The 21,743-nt window shown below is 41.2% G+C and overlaps 1 protein-coding gene across 3 annotated transcripts in view; it reads left to right on the top strand.

The window, feature by feature from the left end:
• The first annotated feature begins 4,336 nt into the window (after nucleotides 1-4,336).
• ATP2A2 (ATPase sarcoplasmic/endoplasmic reticulum Ca2+ transporting 2) overlaps nucleotides 4,337-21,743 on the top strand; it is a 49,706-nt gene continuing 32,299 nt past the window's right edge. For all 3 annotated transcript variants that reach the window (XM_067306869.1, XM_067306870.1, XM_067306868.1), the window contains exons 1-5: nucleotides 4,337-4,705; nucleotides 5,850-5,867; nucleotides 5,959-6,041; nucleotides 13,909-14,013; nucleotides 17,138-17,276. In XM_067306869.1, coding sequence (XP_067162970.1) covers nucleotides 4,588-4,705; nucleotides 5,850-5,867; nucleotides 5,959-6,041; nucleotides 13,909-14,013; nucleotides 17,138-17,276 — 463 coding nt within the window. In that variant the 5' untranslated portion in view covers nucleotides 4,337-4,587. The remainder of the gene's footprint in view (nucleotides 4,706-5,849; nucleotides 5,868-5,958; nucleotides 6,042-13,908; nucleotides 14,014-17,137; nucleotides 17,277-21,743) is intronic.

The following is a 21,743-nucleotide window of genomic DNA, read 5'->3' as shown; positions in this document are numbered from 1 at the left end:
CTTGCAGATGGAGAATGTAAAATCATCTGCACCTGCTGGAAGCATTCATCTCCTGGGAAGCTTTCATGGACTTGTGCTGCTTAGTAAGAGCTGGGATGCCTTCATTCTGATTTAGGTCAAGATAATCATCTTCTTTAAGATACAAGACAAATTTCTTAGGAAACTTTATGAATCCCTGGAGAGCAATGGGAAATAACACTGATTCCAGTTCACAATTCTAAATTTATGTGATATCAAATGATGCCAAAATTATCAGGTACTGATTCTGCTACAGTATCTGCATGGGTATTTGTAGTTCATTCTGCACTATGCTGTCCAGACCAAGCTATCATATCTGTAAATGTTTTTTAAATGTGCAACTGTCAAAAACGATTTGGAGGGTATCACCTGCATAGAAATCCCCACTGGTCAACTAACATCAATCTTGCACATCTGCGGAAAGGTATGGAAATGATCATGAGGGAAATGCAGAGCTGCCTTCTGCAGTGACACTCTGGAGGAGAAAGACCTGTAGAACAGTCTTCAATTTAGTCATTCTTCTCCCAAAATTCACTGACCTGTAACAGCACACAGGGCAGAAAAAAAAAAAAAAAAGGATTATACTTTCAGTTTCATTTGAAATGTTCAAAAGATGCAATACATCTTTTCTTTCTGTTCTCAATGTATAAGAGAAAAAGAAGAAAAATGGGATCATTAAACTGTAGCTGAACTAGTGAATCTCACAGAATCCTGGAGAATGCTAAGAGTTCCCCAGCATTCACTAGAATGCAAACCATTTGAATTCCTAGTAGCATTTCCGCCTGTTAACAAGTTAGACTTAAAGGACACCACATCTACTTTATCATACACTCTGCCAAGTTCTAATTGCACATGCCATGGTTCTGGCATGCTTAAAATAAGTTTCCATAAGCCTTTTGAAGAAACAGTCACAAAAAGGAAACTAATAATGACATATGAAGTGTACTATCTAACACTAGGCATCTAACATCTTTTGTACTATCTAAAAATTATGCTTAAAAATGATAAGAAAATGAAGTGCAGGCTTTTCAAGCACTTTACAGGGGCTCTTATATATGAAGGCTAGTAAAATACGCTTGTGTGTAAAAACATTGGTGTGGTAAGTGTATGCAAAAAGGTTACATACAATGCAGACCACATGTTCATGTGCTAGAAGACAGCGATCTGTACAGGCATAGAAGCACTGCACTGTTAGTCGGTGAGGCATGTTAATTCAGGTAGCTTAGGTTATTGTATATACATTAACACTGATTGTGGGAAATTATGTATTTTTTAATGTTGCATATGCACATAATATGGGATTGACATTGAGTTTATTACGCAGAGAAGTATTTGAAGCTGTACAGAGGTGCATATGTGTATACTTATATGCTGGATGATACTGAAAACAGGTCTGGGGTAGCTAGGTTTGTGACAGGCATGGGTCAGTGTGTTGGTGTTGAGTGCGTACTTGCTGAGGCAGATACTGTTTTGTAAGTCTTAAATGGCAGATGCATGTGCACCTTGCAATTTCATATATTTTTGTTGTTGATGGGGTCACATGGCCACACAATTTCAAGGAAAGTATTAAAACAAGATAAAAACATACAGTAAGCTGCACATAAACTGTCATGTTGACATTCTCTACCTCCGTGACATAGGGTGTGTCTAATGATACATGCAGTGCCGTGTGGTGGTACCAGAAGCAACATCACTGTATTCAAGCAACATTTGGCCATGCTGATTAATCCTGCTAATAGGCAAGGTAAAATTAATATGTGCAGAGCATGGAATAAGTAATTCTCATACCTGAACTAGGTCATCAGAGCTAACTTAGAATTTTTCATTCAGCACTGCCCTCACATTCACAGTAGACACGCTGTCAGTTTATCCTTATCTGGGTATCAGCTAGTTACACAGCAATTTCTTTTGAAGTAGTCACACTTTTGCTAGAAAAGACACAGGGCAACACATCCACTAGAACTTTTAATTTTATATTGGTTGTCCCTTGTCCTTACTCCTTTTACCAATTTAGAGGTAAGACTAAGATACGTTTCTTCCAGATCAGAATATAGTTTCTTACAGCAAGCACTATACTGTGGGTGGCTTGTAATAGTGATGGATGTAGGGACTGTATGTAGGATTTGCATTTATGTAAGCCAGCACATATGTGAAGATCAGCTTTTATATATGCACACGCATATATAAAAGATGCAGAACGTTGACTCGCACCAAGTGCTGTTAGGGGAAGGTGTTCGTACTGTGACTTGTATTGTTTGCTGTGTGTTGTGTATGCACCGCTGGTGTCATTAATGTCAATTGGTGCTGATCTTTTTACAGCTTGTGTTGTGTTCGTTGAAGTTTCCGTGAGTTACTGAGTGCCTAAATCAGTCTTTTTTCTGTGTTCTAATACTGGTTTTTGGGTCTGTATCAGTTACTGAGATACTGCACAGAGGAGAGCTGGTGTCTCACGCTGCACACACCACTGAAATCACACTGCGCAGTTCATACCTCCTTGCCTTATCTCCGTGCAAGCCGGGGCTGAGTGTGCATGTTACTGCTATGCTGGCGGGGCAGGGTGCATGGCTGCAATGGGAATTTGGGAAGCTGGGTAAAAAACGTCGCTCAGGGTCAGCGCAGGTCTCCCAAAGCAGGGGTGAGGGTCTGGGGAAGGGACCCCTTAGGTGCTGCGGTGGAGGCAGACGGGGCACAGCACTCCCGCTTTTCACATGCCCCCTCTCTCACCCCCGGTGGGCCCACAACTAGACGGGGCTCCTGTCGCGATAGGGGTGAGGCAGCCCCACACTCACGCTTGGCTAAATGGGGCTCCTGTCGTGACAGAGGTGGGGCAGCCCCACACTCACCCTTTGGCTAGACAGGGCTCCTGTCACGACAGAGGTGAGGCAGCCCCACACTCATCCTCCGCTAGATGGGACCCCTGGGGCAACAGAGGTGGGGCAGGCTCACACTCACCCTCCGCTAGACGGGGCTCCTGTCGCGACAGAGGTGGGGCAGACCCACACTCACCCTCAGCTAGAAAGGGCTCCTGTCGTGACAGAGGCAGGGCAGCCTCACCCTCACCCTCCGCTAGACGGGGCTCCTGTCGCGACAGATGGGGCAGCCCCACACTCACCCTCCGCTAGATGGGGCTCCTGTCGCGACAGAGGTGGGGCAGCCCCACACTCTCCCTCCGCTAGACGGGGCTCCTGTCGCGACAGATGGGGCAGCCCCACACTCACCCTCCGCTAGACGGGGCTCCTGTCGCGACAGAGGCGGGGCAGCCGCGCTCCAGGCTGCCACTCCTGTCACGACAGGCGCCGGGGGCGGCTCCGCGCCACCCCCCGCGCTGAGGCGCCTACCGCGACACGGCAGGGAGCGAGGCAGCGCGGCCTCCCGCCTCCTCAGGGCTCCGGGCGGCCCCCAGCCCGGCCCGACCCGACCCGGCCGCCGCGCTGTCCCTCGGGCACGAGGCGCGGGTTGAGGCCGGGACAGAGGGCGGCCGCGGCGGTTCACGCCGGGGCAGGGGGGGCGGGAAAGCGGCCTCCCCACCTGCAGGCCTCTCCCCCGGCGGAGCGGAAGCGCCCGCGCCGCCGCACGAGGCCCGCAGCGCCCGCCTCCTCCTCCTCCCGCGAGCAGCGGGCGGGAGCGCAGCGCTGCGCAGGGCCGCGCCAGGCGCCGCCGCCGCTGCCGCCTCAGCGCCGCGGGCGGGGCCGCGCCTTCCCCCCGCCCCGCGGCCCGCGCCCCGCCAATGAGCGGCGTCCACATGCCGCGGCGGCGAGAGGGGCCCGGGCGGCCCAGCTCCCATAAGTTACATTAGAGCAGCCGCCGCCGGTGCGCGACCGGAGCGGAGCGGGAGCCAGCGGCGAGGCCGGGCGCGGAGCGGGCCGCGGCGGGGGAGGGGGGCGGCGGCGAGCGAGCCCGAGCCGTGTCGGCGGCCCGTGCCGGCGAGGGGAGGATCGGGCTGCGGGGGGGGCGATTCGCACCCTTCCCGACGGAGGCGAGGCGGGCGGCGGGGCAGCCGGCGCCCTCTTCTCCCCCCGCCCGCGGAGGCGAGCGGCGGTGAGGCGCGCCGTTATCGCCCTGCGCGGGGGCGGCTCGCAGCCCCGCGAGGCGACAGCAGGAGGGGCCGCCCGGCCGCGGCCCGCCCCGCGCAGCGCCCCGCAGCCGGCGCCGCCGAGACCCCCGCGCTCGCCGCCCCTGAGGCGAGAGCGGCCGCGGGGGCCCGCGCCTCTGCCCTCGCTGCCCGCCTGAAGCCCGGCTCCTCGGCGCCGGCGAGGCGGCTCGGCTCCCTCGGGGGGCGTGTGGGGTGGGAGGGGGGTGGGGGCGTTTTTTATTTTTTCGGGCGGTTTTCGCCTTTTTTTTTTCTTTTCTTTTTTCCCCCCTCCCCCGCCTTTTGGGGAGAGCGGGGCGCGGAGCCGGGCTCGGGGGGCCCCTCTCTGCTGCCGGAGAGGTCTATGGTGATAGCACGGGGGCGGCGGGGCAGAAAGCGAGGCGCCGAGGGGGCTGAGGAGGGGGCTCGCCGCCGCGCCCGCCGCCGCTGAGGAGGAGGAGGAAGAGGCGAGGCACCATTTGCTGCTCCCTGCCCCAGCCATGGAGAACGCTCACACAAAGACTGTGGAGGAAGTTTTGGCTTATTTCGGTGTCAACGAAAGCACCGGGCTCAGCCTGGAGCAAGTGAAGAAGCTGAAGGAGAAATGGGGCTCCAACGGTAGGTGCCGCGGCCCCCCGCGCCGCCCGCCGCCGCGGGGATGCTGCCGCCGCGAGTCGCCTCCTCGCCCCTCTTGCGCCTTTTCTTTTTTTCCTTCTTTTTTTTTTTTCTTTTTTTCCGCCCGTTTCTCCTTTCCGCCCGTCCTTCGCGGGGCCCTGCCCGAGGCCTAGCGCGGCCGTGCGCGCGAAGCCGGCATCTCTGGCAGGACGCGGAGCGAGGCAGAGAAGATGGCTGACTCGAACTCCACCTCGTGGGCTCCTTTCTGAGGCGGGCGCGCAGGGCCGCTCCGGCGAGGGGATGTCAGCCCGCTGCCTCCCTTGGCGGGGGCACGTCTCCGTTAGGGAGCGCGGCGCTGCCGGGCTGGGTTTCTCCCTCGCTCTTCTTCTTTTTCGGTCCGGCTTGACCTTCATTTTCCCCTGCTTTCCGATACCCTTGTTTTATATTCTTCTCTAGAGTCGGGGAGCAAAACTCACCTGATAAGATTGATTTTTTTTTTTATTTATTTAGAATCTTCATTGCTTAGCCGGCCTAGTCCCTTTTCAACTCCCCGTGCCATGGTGTAAAAACAAAAGGCTATGAGAAGATTGTATGCTTTTTTTTATTATTATTATTTTTATTATAGATTTTTTTTCCCCTGTAACACCCCTTTTGTGCCTTTTGTGTTACTAAATCTGGCTGTGGAGAAAAAAAAGGGGAGAGCAGAAATCAGAAAAATATTCTCAAATTAAGAAAAGAATTTGACATATTTTGAACCAAGTTGTGTGGCTTTTTTTTTTCCTTTTTTTTTTTGATGCGGAGGAAAAGCCTTGTCAGAAAGCCTTTGAAAAGCTTTCTAAGCCTTTGACCCTTTGTGTGCAGCAACAGCAGAAGTCACACAGCTGCCTGGAGTGATGACTTGGCTGAATTATAACCCTTAGCAGATTCCTGCGAACCTGTATGTTAAAATGCAAGATTTTCAGGCCTATTCAAATGTTTCAGTTAAAAGAGCCACCTTAACAGGGCTTTTAGTAAGGCTCTCAAATCCAGACCAGTTGAGTGTACAATTCAGAAGCAATATCTGGTGGATGCCTTAAATGCTGTAATATTTCTTTAATGATTTCTTTTTTTTTTTGACATGCTTCCTGGAAAAATCTGTGATTGACAGAATTACCAGCTGAGGAAGGTAAGCATGTTCATGCAATCTTCTGCAATTCTTGTCAATAACTCATCATTTTCTTATGTGCATAACTAAGTGACTTTGTTAAATATTGCAGGAAAAACCTTACTCGAGCTTGTGATTGAACAGTTTGAAGACTTACTAGTTAGAATTTTGTTGCTGGCAGCTTGCATATCTTTTGTAAGTATGAATTCTTTTTATTTCCTAGGCTTCTGTGTCTTGGGCTCAGGAGCAATGTATGTTCCAACTTATATAAACTATACACAGCGCAGTTATTCTGCTCCTCAAAAGATAGAAGTATAAGATGCAAGTTAAATTGCATGCTGTCTCTTAAATTAATTATCTTGTGGAGGGTTTTTTTTGTATGCTGAAAAACATAATTTCAGGTAATCTTCCACTGCGTGAGCTAGAACTACATAACTACACTAGACAGGTATTAAAAAGTATTTCTCATTCAGCACAGCTTATTGACTCGAGGTGGGATTTCCCAATGCTTTTGTTGGCTTTAAAAACTAACCTTGAGTAAGTAAGCATTTAACTGGTTATTCTTCTTGCCTTTGAGTTAATCGTTATCAAGCTCAATGTATAATCATTGGAAGACATTTTTGGATGCAACGCGGACTGTAAATAGAATTTGCATGGCGAATATTCCAGTTGCCTTCCCTTCCTGATAATAGCAAGGTGACAGTTGTTGCTTTTGACAGTGACAAGAATGATGACGGCAGTGATGGCACCATTGTTGACCAAATTTGGTAACTGACCTTTGGACAGTCTAGTCATAAAATGGACATCTTGCCTTGCATACAGGATTAAAAGAACAAGATCACTAACTTAATTTTGAAAAAGCGTGTTTAGCCAGTCTCTTTACGTAGTGTGTAAAGGATGTGCATTTGCTGAAAAACTGGAAAACTGAATCAAAGGTGAAGTGCAGAAAGGGAGGTGAAGGCTTGTGTGGTTTGAGGAGCTGGAGAGCAAACAAAAAGTGTGCAGAACACTAAACTGTTTAGGTAGAAGTTTATAGGACTTTGCCCTGGAGTTGTAATTGACTACTTAAAAAATGCTAGAGCTCTTAAAGGGGAAGAGAAAGGTGGAAGCTGTGCTGACGCTTTAGCCAAAGGCGAGGTAATCGTGATGGACAGAGCACTCTGAAGCCGTTCTGCGTGTTTGACGGGGAGGAAGGGGAGATGGAGCAGGGTCTTGCTGCGGTGCTCCTGGTTGCTGCAGTATACTGTGTTGCTTGGTCTAGACCAAGGGAGGCTTCAGCTATCCCCGACTGACACGTTGTTTCAAAGCGCTTGCGTTTTGGTATGCATATACTGTTACCGCTGAGCAATGATTGGTGGCATTGATCTTGAGCATGGAGTCAGATGCGCTTTACTTGCTGTGCTATTTCCTGGGGAGGAAATAGGGCTGGCCATAGAAAATTGAATAAACAGGTTACTCAAGAGCTTCTCTCTTCTCTTCCCCGTTCTCCCCTTCTAGCAGATGAAAAGGGGATGTATTTTTGTTCCTGAAAAGTTGGGAATGATTCTGTCATTAAATGAGATAAGTGACAATACAGAATTCTGTTAGCCTTTCATTCTCACTTATGTTGTTTTTGTTTTTATTGTAACTAAATAAGTGAAAAATCACATCACCTATCTTTAAGTTTTAGACTGCTGAATCTGAATATTCAGTATGGTACTAACCTGACAGAGGTCATATAACAAACACTGCCGAGCACACTTTGCAGACTTTATTAGCAACTGGATTAAATTCCTTTCTTCAGTGTGTTTAATTTTTCCATCCAAGTAAGGGGAGACTATAGTCTAATGGGGTGGGATAGATCTAGGTTCTCTGCTTTTCTGACAGTGACCTGTTGTGTGACCTTGGGCTACTGCTTTGCCTTTTTTATGCCTCCCATTGAAGAGTTATGGCTACCCACTGTAACAGCAGGTTGGGAGAAATGAGCATTTTTTCTTCAAATATATTTTTAATCAAATCTAAAAGAAGAATGTGACATTTTAATTTTGGCACTTTTAAAAGCACTTCCCTCCTTGTTTTTCCGGCATTTTCCCTGTTCAGAAGATGATCATCTGTTGTCTGTTTCTCTTAGGGTTTTGACACTTGTTCTTGATGAAAGCATATTAGAGGCTTTTGTAATAGCTGTAAGGAACTGCTGAGTGTGTTGATATAAAGATTTTATTGCTGCAAAAATTGCATGTAATTAACCTGACCTCTGGTATTTCTGGAAATGCTTGAATAGAGTATGTAGCGATGTTAGGCTTGTGGACAGTAATTGCTCCCTGAGAATACTTGAAAACAATACATAAAGACTGGAATTGTATATAAAGATAAGATTATAAATTATGCTAAGTCAGTCTTACGATAGAACCACTTAATGCTAAAGGTTAACTTCAGTGTGTGTATTGTACTGTCTTTTACAAGCCTTAGACAATTCAATTTTGCAATTTGTACTGTTACAGAGCATGCAAAACTCCCTGTACCTTAAGTATCTTAGAATGGGTAATTAGACTTAAAATGGAGTCAGTCAAGCTTGTGTTGGTTTTGGAGAGTGAATAATAACAATGTGGAGCTTCTCTTTAATCTAAGCCAAAAGTCAAGACTTTCGGCATTTTTTGAGGGCAGCATCAGATCCTCACAGAACCATATCACAGAATTTGGTGATGTGCTGACTTTCATTTCAATGACTGCTTTTTACTGTAATTTATTATTTGATCGATCTTAAACCATAGTACTTGAGTAGAAGGTGGGGCATTGTATTGCATACCAATAGAGGTAAGATTGGATAATGCCTCTTCTTGGAAATAACTGTCAGAAACTTTCAGCTAAAGACTTTTTAGGCCTGGTATACATACAAAAGGGAATTTTCCTCAAGATTGCTTAAATGAGTAGCTCAGTTTCCGTTGAATGACAATGAATGGGAAAAATGGCTTACCAAGGACTTAAGAAAACAAATGCCCCCAAAAGCCCAAAATTGTGCTAAGCCTTTGAGTTAGGGGAGAGAGGGTTGGATGTTGAAATTGGGTGTGAATATAGCACTGACTTTAAGGTTTGGTGTTTTGGTTCTTTTTTTGTTTTTTTTTTTTCTTTTGAGTATGTCAGTGAAAATTTGTTCTAAATTTGAGTTTGAGAAGTTGAATTTTCTGAGAATTCTGTGGAGTATGTATGTTGTGTTGCTAATGGCAGTGGACTAACAGTGCATGCCTTCAGGAAAGACACTGGTGCACATCTAATCTTTACAAGTTTTTTCCATTGCTGATAGGACAGTGAATGTAGCAGAGTTCTTCACTAGCTGTACACCTCCAAAATTAAAAGCTGCTGAACTTAGAGGTTCAGGTGTGAGGGGCCTCAAGGTATGCAGGTTACTATTTTGTGATATGGAGTGCTTTTCTGGTAATTGTTTGTGTTAGGATCTTAAATCATATTAAAATCTTATTGTTGTGATTATGTATCTAGATGTTAAAGGACAGATATGGTTGTTTCTGTGCAATCATTCATCTGCATTTTTCTGTAGAAACGTTACCCTCTTCGATATCATATGAACTTCTGTGTTCAAAGTGCAATTTGTGTCCTCTAGCTCTACACCCCTTGTCAGGTATGTGTTGGTAAAGTAAATCAGACTAATGGCTGAATCTGTGTCCCCCTGATTGTAGGGGTCATATGCGTAGTCAGCATATATTAGCTGTAGATGCTGTGTGCTACATTCCAAGTCAGAACCACTGTTGCTAGCTAGCAACTGTTTAAATTCTTAGACCTCTGTTTTTTTTTCTTTCAATATCTTCATTGGCCTTAAATATATTTTTTAAGAGGGGGGGGAAAAATGTAAATCGTTTCTGATTTTTATAAATGGATCTATAGGTTTGGGCCTCGCCTTAGTTCTTTTGGACTATGTGAAACCCCTGCAGAGAGTCTATTGCAGCAATTGATGGGCCTTCATAGTCTGACTTTCTAGGTGCAAGTAAAAGGATGCTTAATTTTACATTAACTTCAGCTTGAAATTCTTGCTACTTTAGTGTGTGCTCAGATCTGTGGTATTTACACAGAACAACTATCTTTGCCCTATAAGTGACTCTGACAGGTTGCAAAATGTTACTGGTGCAACTGGTATAGAATAATACTTTGATAAAATATGTATGTGTTAAACAGTGATGGATGCTTAACAGTGCAGTGCTACCTTTGCATCATTCTTCTAGTGAATTCCTTGTACTAGGTGCAGTGTAGGCTAGACCTTCTATCTAAAACTTGAAGTTTTAACTTTCTTTTAAATACCAGACTCTGAGAGTAGTCCTGTTTGTTTCAATTATTTCTTTAATGCCTAAGCTAACTTAGTGAATGTTCTGGGAATTTCTTCTACTAGTAGATATGTATGTTTAGATTAAAACTGTATGCTGTGATTTAGTCTGAATATGTTGATTATAGCTTGTAAATTAGCAAGAGTATAGCCTAATCTGTGTTAAGTGAGCAAAGCTATTGTTGGAGAGAATAATACTTGTTGGAGGCAAAAGATTGCAGGCTTTGCCCTAAAATCACCCAAAAGCTACATGTTAAGGTTAACAGCAGTGAGTGTGTGGCACAAGATAAGTATTGCTGTAGTGTATTATGCTGCCATGCTTTTAGCCAAACTCTGAATACTCAGGAGCATCCAAGATACCATCTGATAGGCAAGGGTGACAAAACTGTAAGAATCAGTTGTGACTCCATTTTAATAGTTTTGTAGAAATTTAAAAAACTGGGTGCCATATGTCTTTATTTTCCCTTTTTGCTACATTAAGAACACAAAGCATTTGTGTATTCAGAAATATGGAGTAGCTTATCTGATGGGTGCTTACAATCTGCTAACCCGATAAAATTCTTAATTTCCTTCTCATTAATGGCCAAGCTCCTTTCTTTTTTTTTCTGGTGTCAAAATGAAAAACAAACAGAAAAGCTTGTTAGGTTGCTGACAACAAAATGTTTGCTTCTTCTCTGTTAGCTGTAAGTGAGTACAGACTGCTGGGCAACAGATTTTTATCTCAAAACTTCTATTTGTTCTAATTCAATTTTTGTTACTTTATGATAAATAGTCACCTGAGACAACTTGCCTCCATGACTTATCTTGGAATACAGAGATGCTTAATTTGTAGAAGTGCAAAAAGCTAAAAGGACATTTCTGTTCTCTTACCCGTGTTGATTGCTAATCTACTTTATTGCTGACTAACTTCTGCATTGTACCTCTACCTCCTTTTTATAGATAACCATGAAAATTAAGTGCTTTTTGCCTAGTGTTCTGCAGGTCCGCCCCATTACGCTTTGGTTAAAACAGGCTTCTGCAAGCCATAACTCTAGCAAAATAAAAGCGACCCTAAATCAAATATGCTGAATGGAAGTTGTCCTCTAAGCTACTTACTCTGACTGCTGATATGGTAATATTATGTCTTGCTGTTAGTTATTTCCCTTAGATTTTAGACTTGCATTTCTCTTAACCTATTGTTTTATTCTGTTTATGATAACTTTTCCTACAGACCATATTGCCTGAACAGTACACTGGAGATCAATGATCTTGTAATTAAGCTGTTACACGTGTGAATCTTAACATGGTTAGGACTAATATACAGTGTGGCTCTTCTGAATAATAGTCAAATTAAAGATCCCACATCGTCAGTCTCTCCAGGATCTTGGAGTATACTAATGGAAACTTCTGGCAGAAACTTCATGCTTCTCACAGGAGTTGTCTGGTCTCTACCCAGGCTTCAGCATACAATGTTCTGTTGTCACTAAAAACACCTAACTAATACTTCTAAGCTTAAATGGCTTGCTATGTATTCCTTGTTCTGCTTTCTTTTTGTATTTGTTGCGTTTTGGCTGTTATTTACAGGCTACTGTTAAATAAGAAACTTAATCTGTTACTGCAGTATGTGTATTACGGGTATCCTAAATGGAATGTTAATACAGCTTTAGTCTGCTATAGCAAAACCAAGAACTCACTTATATGTATTTTGTTATTTATATGGCTATATTTATTAAAGCATTCTAGAGCTAGAGTCCAGAATTTGTTCCACCTTTACTAATTGTGTGGAAACTATTTTTAGTTTTAGTGCTGTTACAGGTTGATAATTTTGCCAAAACAATAGCGAAGATCTGAAACTACCAGATTTGTGCTGACAGGATTTCTGATCTAAGTTCTCCTGATCTTTTTGAAATAATGGCTGATTGAAAGAAAAATCCTTTTAAAACTTAATTTTGGTTCTCCTTGACATAGCCAGATCTTCTTGTCTTTGTAGCTACTTTCCTTAACTCTTAATGTTTCAGGCTTTCTCAATGTTGTTTTACAACCCACATGGTCTTCAATCTGTAAAGATTATAGTTTAGTACTGTGTAAAGCAAATGTTTTATTCCAGTTAACCTGGCAAGTAGCTGCTCTGTTAAGAATGCTACAAAATTATTGAATTCACTTGCTCTTTTGGAAGCAGGATTGGCTGTACAGAATTCCAGTAAGGAAAGGGAGGGAAGAAGTAGATGCTAAGCAGCTTTTTTTGATGTGCTAAAGAAACTAGAGTGTACCATTAGCCGTTTCTGTAGCTCCATCAGAGGCAACAATGCTGGTGCAGAGTAAAAGCTATTTATGGTATAAGGGGCAATGTGTAAAGTGAAAAGTACAATGTAAACTGTACAATTGCTGAATTGCTCCAGCAGGTCAAACGGCACAAGCTGTTACTGTAGATGCATTGGATTAGTGCTGCAGAGGAGGGAAGAAACACTGGGATGTAGCAAGCATAAGAGTTCCTAACTAAATCTCTTCTCCAGAGGGATTACAAAGATCCTCAATGTCGCATTGCCAGTTGGAACATTTCAGTTATATTAATCATAACCTGGATCTTACAAGTTTATTCTTTTGTAATAAAATTTGTTGTTGCACTGGATTTGCTTGACAGTTTTGGTTTTCTGCTTGAGGCTTTCATGCTGCTTCTCCTTCTTCCTTTTAACATCCTGGAGTGTTTCACAATTGAGCAATAGCTCTGAGCAGCATGTTAGTGGAATTACGGTGCTTGCTTTAGTAACGGTTTGCTTGCTGCAGTCTTCTAGTGATTCAGAGTGCTGTTGCCTGACTACTGGCCCTAATTATCTCAACACGTTGTTCCTATTTACTGTCACTTTCCAGGCTTCCTGTTGCTCAACATGCTGACAAAAAAGCTCTTCCTCTCTGGTCATGTTAGCTTGACTTCAGTAACTATAGAACTTTTTAGATGAGTAAATGTCAAGGCCTCCGCAGTCTCCAGAAGTCAAGTGAATGGCAGAAGCCTAAAACTTAGAGTGTAATTCTAAAGCAAATGGATTTAAAAAAATCTCTTTGGAGCCTTTTATGCAAGTTCTAAAGTTGATTTATTAAAAAAAAAAAAATCACTTTTGAGTTTTATCAACTACTCAGCTCAGAAGTCAACTTCTAATGTGACCACTCAATTCACTTAGAAGCTTTAATAAGTCACCACTTGTATTTAAATCAGCACATGGTTATTTTTCAGATCTACTCACTGAAAACATCTAAAGCTATTTTCATTTGTACACCTAACTAAACTCACCAATAAATAAGTTCTTTTGATAAAGAACAATTAATCTAATTAAGTCAGATTCTGAGTGTGCATGAAACTCAATCTTGCAAAGCTGTGGTGTTTTAAGTACTGGCACTAATCAGTCTGAGTCCTGTTTTAGACAGTAAGGAACAAATTTTTGCAACTTTTCAGTGCTGTAGCCATTGTCGCATCAACTTCTGCTTTCCTTTGTGAACCAAAAGTAGCAATGGGCTTTCAAAATAGTGTGTTTCTTTAAAAGAAGACCAGGCTTGTGAATGAACTCTGCACTACTTCAGTAAAGAATTTTTTTTTTCCTCCTCTTTCCATTGCATATTGCCAACTCATTCATGAACTGCACCTTGGAAGATTAAGGGTTTTTTCAAAATCATTCAAGTCTAAGGAGTTGAAGCTACAGCTGAAATTTATTGGGTCTTAAATATGCAAGCTGTCTTTGTAAATTCCTTTAGTAATTTAAATCCTCATGTTTTCTTTCACAGGTCCTGGCCTGGTTTGAAGAAGGTGAAGAAACAATCACAGCATTTGTAGAGCCTTTTGTAATCTTACTTATATTAGTAGCCAATGCAATTGTGGGAGTGTGGCAGGTAGGCAGATATTTTTACAATGTCAAATCTCAAATGCTTTGGGGTTTTTCTGGTTTAATAGAAAGGACTGTACAGTGCAGTGTCAGGTGCTTCAAACAATGCGAGTAATGTATGCTGTAACTTTTAATTCCTCAGAATCTACATACCATATAAATTCTGGTCAGAAAGTGTTGACTTAAAGATAAAATGAAAACTTTCAAACTATGGCCCATGAGGCAAAATACCTCGTCCATGTGTTTGGTCACATGCTGAAAAACATGTTAACTAAATAGTCCAGAATAAAGACCTAAATTCAGGAGACAAATCAAATATTGGAAGGTTAAGAAACCATATCAATTGGTTCAGTTTGCCCAAAAAAAAAAAAAAAAAAAAAAAATGGTCTCAACTAAATAACAAAGGAGGAGATGCTTGCTATCAAGTTTCTTGTGGCTCTTTCTTGTTGATAACAAATGCTATGTTTTAATAAATTTATTAATAAATGTAATACAGTATTTTTCCAATTTAATTACTACATTACCTGTTACATGTATGTGTAAGATGCATGCATCTATAAAAAGTAATTCTTATTGATGCATGTCTATAATAAATAATTCCTTTGAAGACTTCTAAATGTCACAAAACTCTTCCTACATTATCATTTGCGAGATGAATTAGATGGATTTTTTTTAAATATTATTGACAGTAGCATATTCTGACACTCCTTGAGATAGTAAAGTTATACCAGCAGTTTTGCTTTGCACATTTGATCATTTCGGACAGTGGTGTAAATCTTAGTGTCATCTTCTTGCAGAGGAAAAATATTCTAGGATTTTAGGGTGACTTAAGTTCTTGGTAAATTTCTTTTAAAGGGATAGTATTAATGCGGTTACTTGCTAGCTTAGCAGGTTAGGCTTAAGGCTTAAAACAAACAAACTGTCCAAAATAACGATGAAAATTAAAAGAAGAAAACCTATTAGTAAGTTTAAACATGTTAGAGAGGAGCGTGCACACTGGAAACTGCCAGAAGTGGCTTTCAGTGGGGTTGCTGCACATTACTACTCACTGCTTTGTGCTACCACTAATAAGCTAGTTGAAGACTAACTCTCAAAAGATTCATTTTTAGTAGGATCCAGCTTGCTGCGCGACTTCTAGAACTGGTACAAAGGAAGAAGTAATGCAGAGAGAGGGAGGGAAGGAAGGAGTGCCCCTTTAAGTGGCATCTTCTTGCACAATCGCTTTACAGATTTGAATAGAATTAAACTAATGCTTTCACATAACTGGAAATTTGAGTTAGAATTGTACGTGTAATAATTTGGAGCATGTAATGTAAGATAAAGGTATCTGTACAGTTTGGGAGTTTTCTTGCATAGTTGTGTACCCTGCCAGAGGAAACAACTAATTTTTCAAACCTGATAAAGTATGCAAAGAATCTCAATATATACCTACATGCAGTGAACTTAAGCTGTACAACTCTGTTTCACAATTAAATGAGTCATTTGCTTGCTTTAATGGGCATGGAAAATAAGTTGCAGTACATAGTCTCCACCCATAAATGTATCTGTTTCTACAAGTAGTAGATGTGAGCAACTGTGAGTCATGGCCTTAACTCTGCCCTCCTCAACCTTGCCTTTCATGTGCCCTTCTCCCAAAATGCCATCTCCTGATACTTCAGTGGTTGGCAAGATAGTGTGTTGCAACTCCCTTGACTTCCAGCAAACGGGAAACAACGCAATATGGTCTAACGCACTGAGTGGGCTGTCCTAGCTGAATCATGTTTAATTCTTTCTTATTTCTCTTTTCGAAGGAAAAATCCAGTTTAACCTTTTATTTAAGAGACTTTTCCCTTGTGTTGTTAAGGTTTTGCCTCATGTTAACTCTTAGTCTAAGTAAGAGCACTATCTGCATTCTTGTGCTGAGGAGCAGAATTAATTTACCTAGTGGAATATGAAGCTAGTATTTTAGGACCTGAGCTGGTATCTCTGCACTACCTGGCATTGAGTTGTGCCATGTAAATATAAGTCCTTAGAGGTAGCTTTGGTAATGTTGTGTGAGCTGAAGCGTTATAGGGAAATACCTAATATCTCAACCTTTGAATTTCTGAAGATTAAGTGTCTGCTTTGACACATGCTTTGAGAAAGTTTTTATCATCTGGAAAGGCTGGTACATATTTGAAAAACGCAGGTATTCTAAAAACTATACACACCCTTAGTGTTATCTGTAATCATCAGGATTGTAATGACATCTGTACCTCTCAGTAGGTTAGGAAATGAGAAATAAGTTAGTTTTCCTTGAGCTAGAGAAGGAGTAGTGATAAGCTGTTGGTTTCTTATGCTGTCCTCTGTCTAGGTGGCATCAAGATGTTGACTGCAATCTCCAGTAGTACTTAGCTGAGAGAACTGTACTTGAGAAAGCTATTGCATTAGTGCTTATGGAAATAAAAAGGTCTTGTCATGTGGGGGGACTCATCTCAATTTGTAAATTGTTAAAGATTCTCAGGAAGAAACTTCTAATCTATATGATCTAACTTCACTAAATTTCACTGAAATCAAGTTGATAATGTGCTTTTTGAGGAATTTTGAATTATAGCTTCTATGGCTAGCCCTGTGGTAAAATCTAATTCATCTTTAAATAGCTTAACTTTGAGTTTTGTCTTAACTTAGCCTTTGATTTGGTACCTCTAATTTCTGTCAGTAAGTGAACCTCAGTACTGCTAGCCCATTCTAGTCTGAGTCTAAGATGCTCCAGCTAGTAGTTTGCAGTTGAGGCAAGGCTATATCCATTAGTTTTAAGTCTCGATGCTTTTTTTTTTTTTTTTTTAATATCAAAAAGCATCCATATGACACCTAAAACTGTTTGTGTGGCCTCCCTGTAACAAGACACAGTGAATATTCTTGATGGGAAATGCTACAGAGTTTGAATAAACAGCTTCTAGATTCTGAATACCCACTAATGTCTGAATTATGTTGAAATGATTTCCAGTTAGGAACCTCATAATGGGGTGGGTCACATCATTCTCTGTGTGAATAAATGTAGCTGATCAGTCAGCAGTATTCATATGGTGCTGCACTTGGAAAATCAGATCTAATGTACTTATTTTTCCTTGTAGCGAGGGCTTTAAAAATTACGCATTTTTGTTGTCTTCTAGGAAAGAAATGCTGAAAATGCTATTGAAGCTCTTAAAGAATATGAACCTGAAATGGGCAAAGTATATCGGCAAGATCGAAAAAGTGTACAGAGAATTAAAGCAAGAGACATTGTCCCAGGTGATATTGTAGAAGTGGCAGGTAAGTTTTACTTATGTAGTACATACGTGTTTGACATGTATTTTAAAATTGTTAATGATCCAAGGCCCTAGAGGGGATTTTCAAAGAAGCTTAAGTGTATGCTTTACTTAGGAACAATCTTGCTTCTGTTCATCTGTAATTACCTTAAACGTGCATTTGCACTGAGGGATTGTTTTTTAAATTGCTGCTTTAACTGGTAGATTTAAAAGCAAATCATCTTAACTGTAGAACAGGTTTTAAAATTTTAGAATGGTGACAAATGTTATTGTCTAAATTTAGGCTTCAAAATGTTTTATATTACAACTCATCTGCTTTCTATTAAAAATATTTTTTTCCTTGCTTTTAAATGTGTTCACTTTAGTTTCTGGAATGCAAAGATTTCTTAGTTAGTTGCACTCTATCCTTTATTATTAAAAAAAAAAAAAGGCAGCTGTTCTTTTCAGCTTCTTTACAAACTTCTTCCTTTGTCCTCTAAGCTAATATATGGCTAGCATCTGATGTCATTATATTCTCATCATCTTTCATAATTCCTTAGTGCATCTATGTTTTGCTTGTTGCTCTGTGGGAGACCACAAATAGAAAAATGGCTGTACAAAGTAGAACTTCCTGTTTTTCAAGTATACACATTTGAAATTCTGTTTTCTTAAATAAAACAAAAAAAATCCTAAATTAGACTTTTGCATCACAATTTTTAATAATTTAAGCTTGCCCTAAAGGAGGTGTCTTTATATGGAAGGAGTGCAAAAATAAAAGTGTTGGATACTTCAGAAATATGTACTACTTTGTTTTGGTGATATTGTCACGGCAATAGTTTTTCTCTAAACTGGCTTGGTCAGTGACTTCTATGTGGGAAGGAACAAACGAACAAAAACATTAAAGTAGGTGATTCTTGTTAAATGTCAGGAGTAATTTCAAACTCATATTTTGTAGGTCATTATCAACTGTTAACTGAGTGATTGTTCCTTTGGGAACAAGTTAGGTTGTACATCAAACTTTCTTTCCGCTAGTGTCACTTTGCTTTTAGAGGTGGTAGCTGTCTCGGGAGGAGATAAATATATATCCTTAAACTTGACTGTCCTGCTATTTTAATTAGCAGGCAAAGAGAGTATGCACTCAAAATGAAGTTGGTTTTGGCTGTCTGCCCAGCTTTCGTTCCCTGAGAAACTTTAATGTTCCCTAACCCTGTCCTGAGCCTCTGTTTTGTACATAGGATGATTCAATTGGAGCAACCCTGGCTAGGGTAATTATGAGTGAGCGTGAATCTCATGAAGGCGGAAGCTAGTTTCCTCTTAGTATCTTTTGGTGAAGAACGAGTACAAATACAAAGTACTGACAGCTGAAATAAAGGGTGAATTATGATACCTTGTCACTTACTCTGCTGTTTTGCCTCTCTATTTCTACTTCTGAAACCATAAAGTCAATTTTACATCTGTGACTTTTGCAATGCCATTTTGTTTCAGCAGCTGAAGCTTTCTGCATCATCTTGAGGCAAACAGAACTGTATGAATTACAGATTTTGCAACAGGCTTCTAATCCAAATCAAGTGTCCTGATTTTAAATGTCACCAGTAGAATGGCAGTTTTGGAAGCAGTTTTTCTGTCATGGGGAATATATTGATTTTGTACTTCAAAGCAGTTTTGGTAGAACAGCAAATAGGGGACTGGTGTTTCATACTGCTTTGGGGTATCTCACTAAGGGAAAAAATGCTGGATTTTGTTCTGTGAGGTGGCTAGAGCACAGAAAAAAAAATGTTCTGGTTGCTTCTCTATTTCAGAAATGGTAAAGGGATAGCTTTTTCATCTTATGGAATAAAACAGCCCTCAAAGTTGTACATCAAATACCTAGGGGATGTTCAGGCTTTTACTCATCTTGCAGTGCATTGTCAGTATCCATAAAAATCAATTGCTTGACTTTAGACATCTCTTTAGAAAGCCTCAATCTGAAGCAAGAAATGAATTGAAAATGAACTGCTGACTAGCATATCTATAACACTAGGCTGTCTTTTTAACAAACATGGCACCCAAATTTTAAGGGTACTGTTGCGTTATTTTTAAATCTGCTCATAGAACAGTGTCTGATAGTCCAACATTTTTGGAACGAATTAAAAAGGCACATTTTAAAACTAGTGTGCTCAAGTAGAGAAATAAAAATAATTTGACTTGTATTGCTGTCCTTTCTTAATATAGATAGTCTAGCCTGTTGGTTGACTGAGTATTTTAAATAGCATGAGCTTCTACACTTGTACTGGTGGGTCAAACGGTCCAGTCTTAAGCACTCTATAGTCATCATTTTTTTTCTTACTGGCAAACACTGTTTCAAGCAAATACAGCTTCAAGCAAAGGTGACTACATAAATGTTCTGTTTAAGGATAGGTGATGTGGATATTTAGCACAGAAAATAAGTGCTTCAGCATAATATGAACTCTGATATTGAAACAATACATTCTAACTTGAAGATAGACAATGATGAAATTGTAATTGTAGCAAACTCAGAAAAGCTCCCAAGTAGAGAAGAGCAATACAGTGTGTACCAGTGTTGGTGTCGAGACCTGGAGGTGAGAGAGACTCTGTGCATGCCTCTGTCTCAAGTGTAAGAGTATTGCGATGGCCTTTGACATGGTGTTCGCAAAAAGATGACCATGTAGGGAAGTGACAGAGCACTTCATACTAGGATACATATCTGGGTATGGAATTCTAGGCAAAGTGCCAATGACATTTGTGTGTCCAGGCAAATATCTTTCAACTGAGTGGCGTAAATAACCAGGTGATGGGTCTCTCCCCCATGTTGATACCTAATTTTGAGCAGCTTTCTACAGGTCTTCATTACAGAGTAATTGTGTGTAATGCTGTATCAGCTTTATTAATTTTAAGTAACTATATTTGGATTGACAGAGAATGCTCTTGCTTGTAGGATTTCTACTGTGGACAGGTCTTGCAATTTATTTGGGGGGGTGGGGGGTGGGGAATGCCTCTTTACATTGTAAGAGTTCCTTGAGAACAAGTTGCAATGAAATGTTTCCAAAGTTTCTTGGTCTTTTTAGTAGCCTTCAATCCTTTAAAGGCACTTGAGTTGCTGAATATGTCCAAAAGACAATACAATAATGGTTTATACTATTACTTTTCTTTCTGGCTCCTTAGGCTATTTTCAGAGTTTGACTTCATTCCATAGACTGTTCAGTCTTTCCCATGGACTTCTAAAATAAAGCTACTAGAAGAGATTTTTTTTTTTAATTGTTTTGTCAGAGTAAACAGAGGCTGTGGTGTGTGTGTGTGTGGGGGGGTTGTTTGTTGCAGTTTTTTGAATTGGAAGTAATAGGGGGAAACTGCAGGTCTATGTTGTCACCCTACAGTAAATGTGCAATAACTTCAAGTAAATTAGATTACCCTGCAAGCGATGGGTAGCCTACTTGCTCATGTTGGGGATCACTGTGCATACGGATACTGCAGAACATTTGAACAACTACTGTTTACTATGCCTGGTAGCTAACAAATTCAGCATAAATGCTGCCCTAAAACTTCACAAATGTAACAGCAGACACCACACAGGCTCCAGCCATTCAGACATGAACCACAGACATTATTTCCTTAACCATATCTGTTTAGGAAGACTTTCTTCCATGTCCACTTAAGCAGAGTTGGTAGAAAACATACTGTACAACCAGCAAACTCCTTGGGATTGAGTTGGGGTTTAGGGGGTTGGGATATATGCCTTGAATTTGTTTGCTGACCTCTGGTGGGCATAGTTTTCAGGACTCTGGTGTCTAAGGGTTACTAAGCTACACTGTTTGTTTCTTAGAATTGATGAACTGAAAAAAAAATCCAGATGCTGTCCTCAAATGGCTTTTCAGTTTGTCTGTCTTAAAAAGGATTAAAACTCTGCTATAAAAGCTTAGTTTCCTGGAGGATGCACTCTAAATCTGTAGCTAGTGGCAAACTTAATAGATTAAAGATGTCATTTGATGCTTTGGTTGAATTTTTTGTTTACCTTGGTTAAAGTAACGTTTTAAGGAGAAACTTGAAACAGCTTGGCTTTAGTTCTTAGAAGTTATGTAAGTTCAGTCTGACAGATCGGGATATACTGGTTTCAAATCGCTTATTTTTAAACAATGTGTTTGGGAACCGAAATGAACTTTGTTCACTTTCACTATATTTTCCTGTCTAAAATGTTCTCCTTTTAGATATATTGTATGTAATTTTCCTATTTTTATAAATTAATACTCATTCGCTGTAATCTGTAAGTGAACAAATTGGAGTCACAAGAGTCCCTCTTTCCCTGAAGTGCCGAACAATGATTCCTATCATCTGCTGTTACGCGTGTGGGTACTCAGCAGCTTAATAATGCACATGGAGTTCCCAGAAGCTGCTGCTTATTAAGTTGGTGGATATTCTTGAAGATTTAGTTTTAAGTTTATACCTAGCATAAAGTGTGCTAGAACTACTTTACAAGGCTTGATTTTTCAGTATTTAG

This window comes from Apteryx mantelli, chromosome 17 (assembly GCF_036417845.1).
Source record: "Apteryx mantelli isolate bAptMan1 chromosome 17, bAptMan1.hap1, whole genome shotgun sequence".
Lineage (NCBI taxonomy): Eukaryota > Metazoa > Chordata > Aves > Apterygiformes > Apterygidae > Apteryx > Apteryx mantelli.
This window is presented reverse-complemented; position numbering and strand designations above follow the sequence as displayed.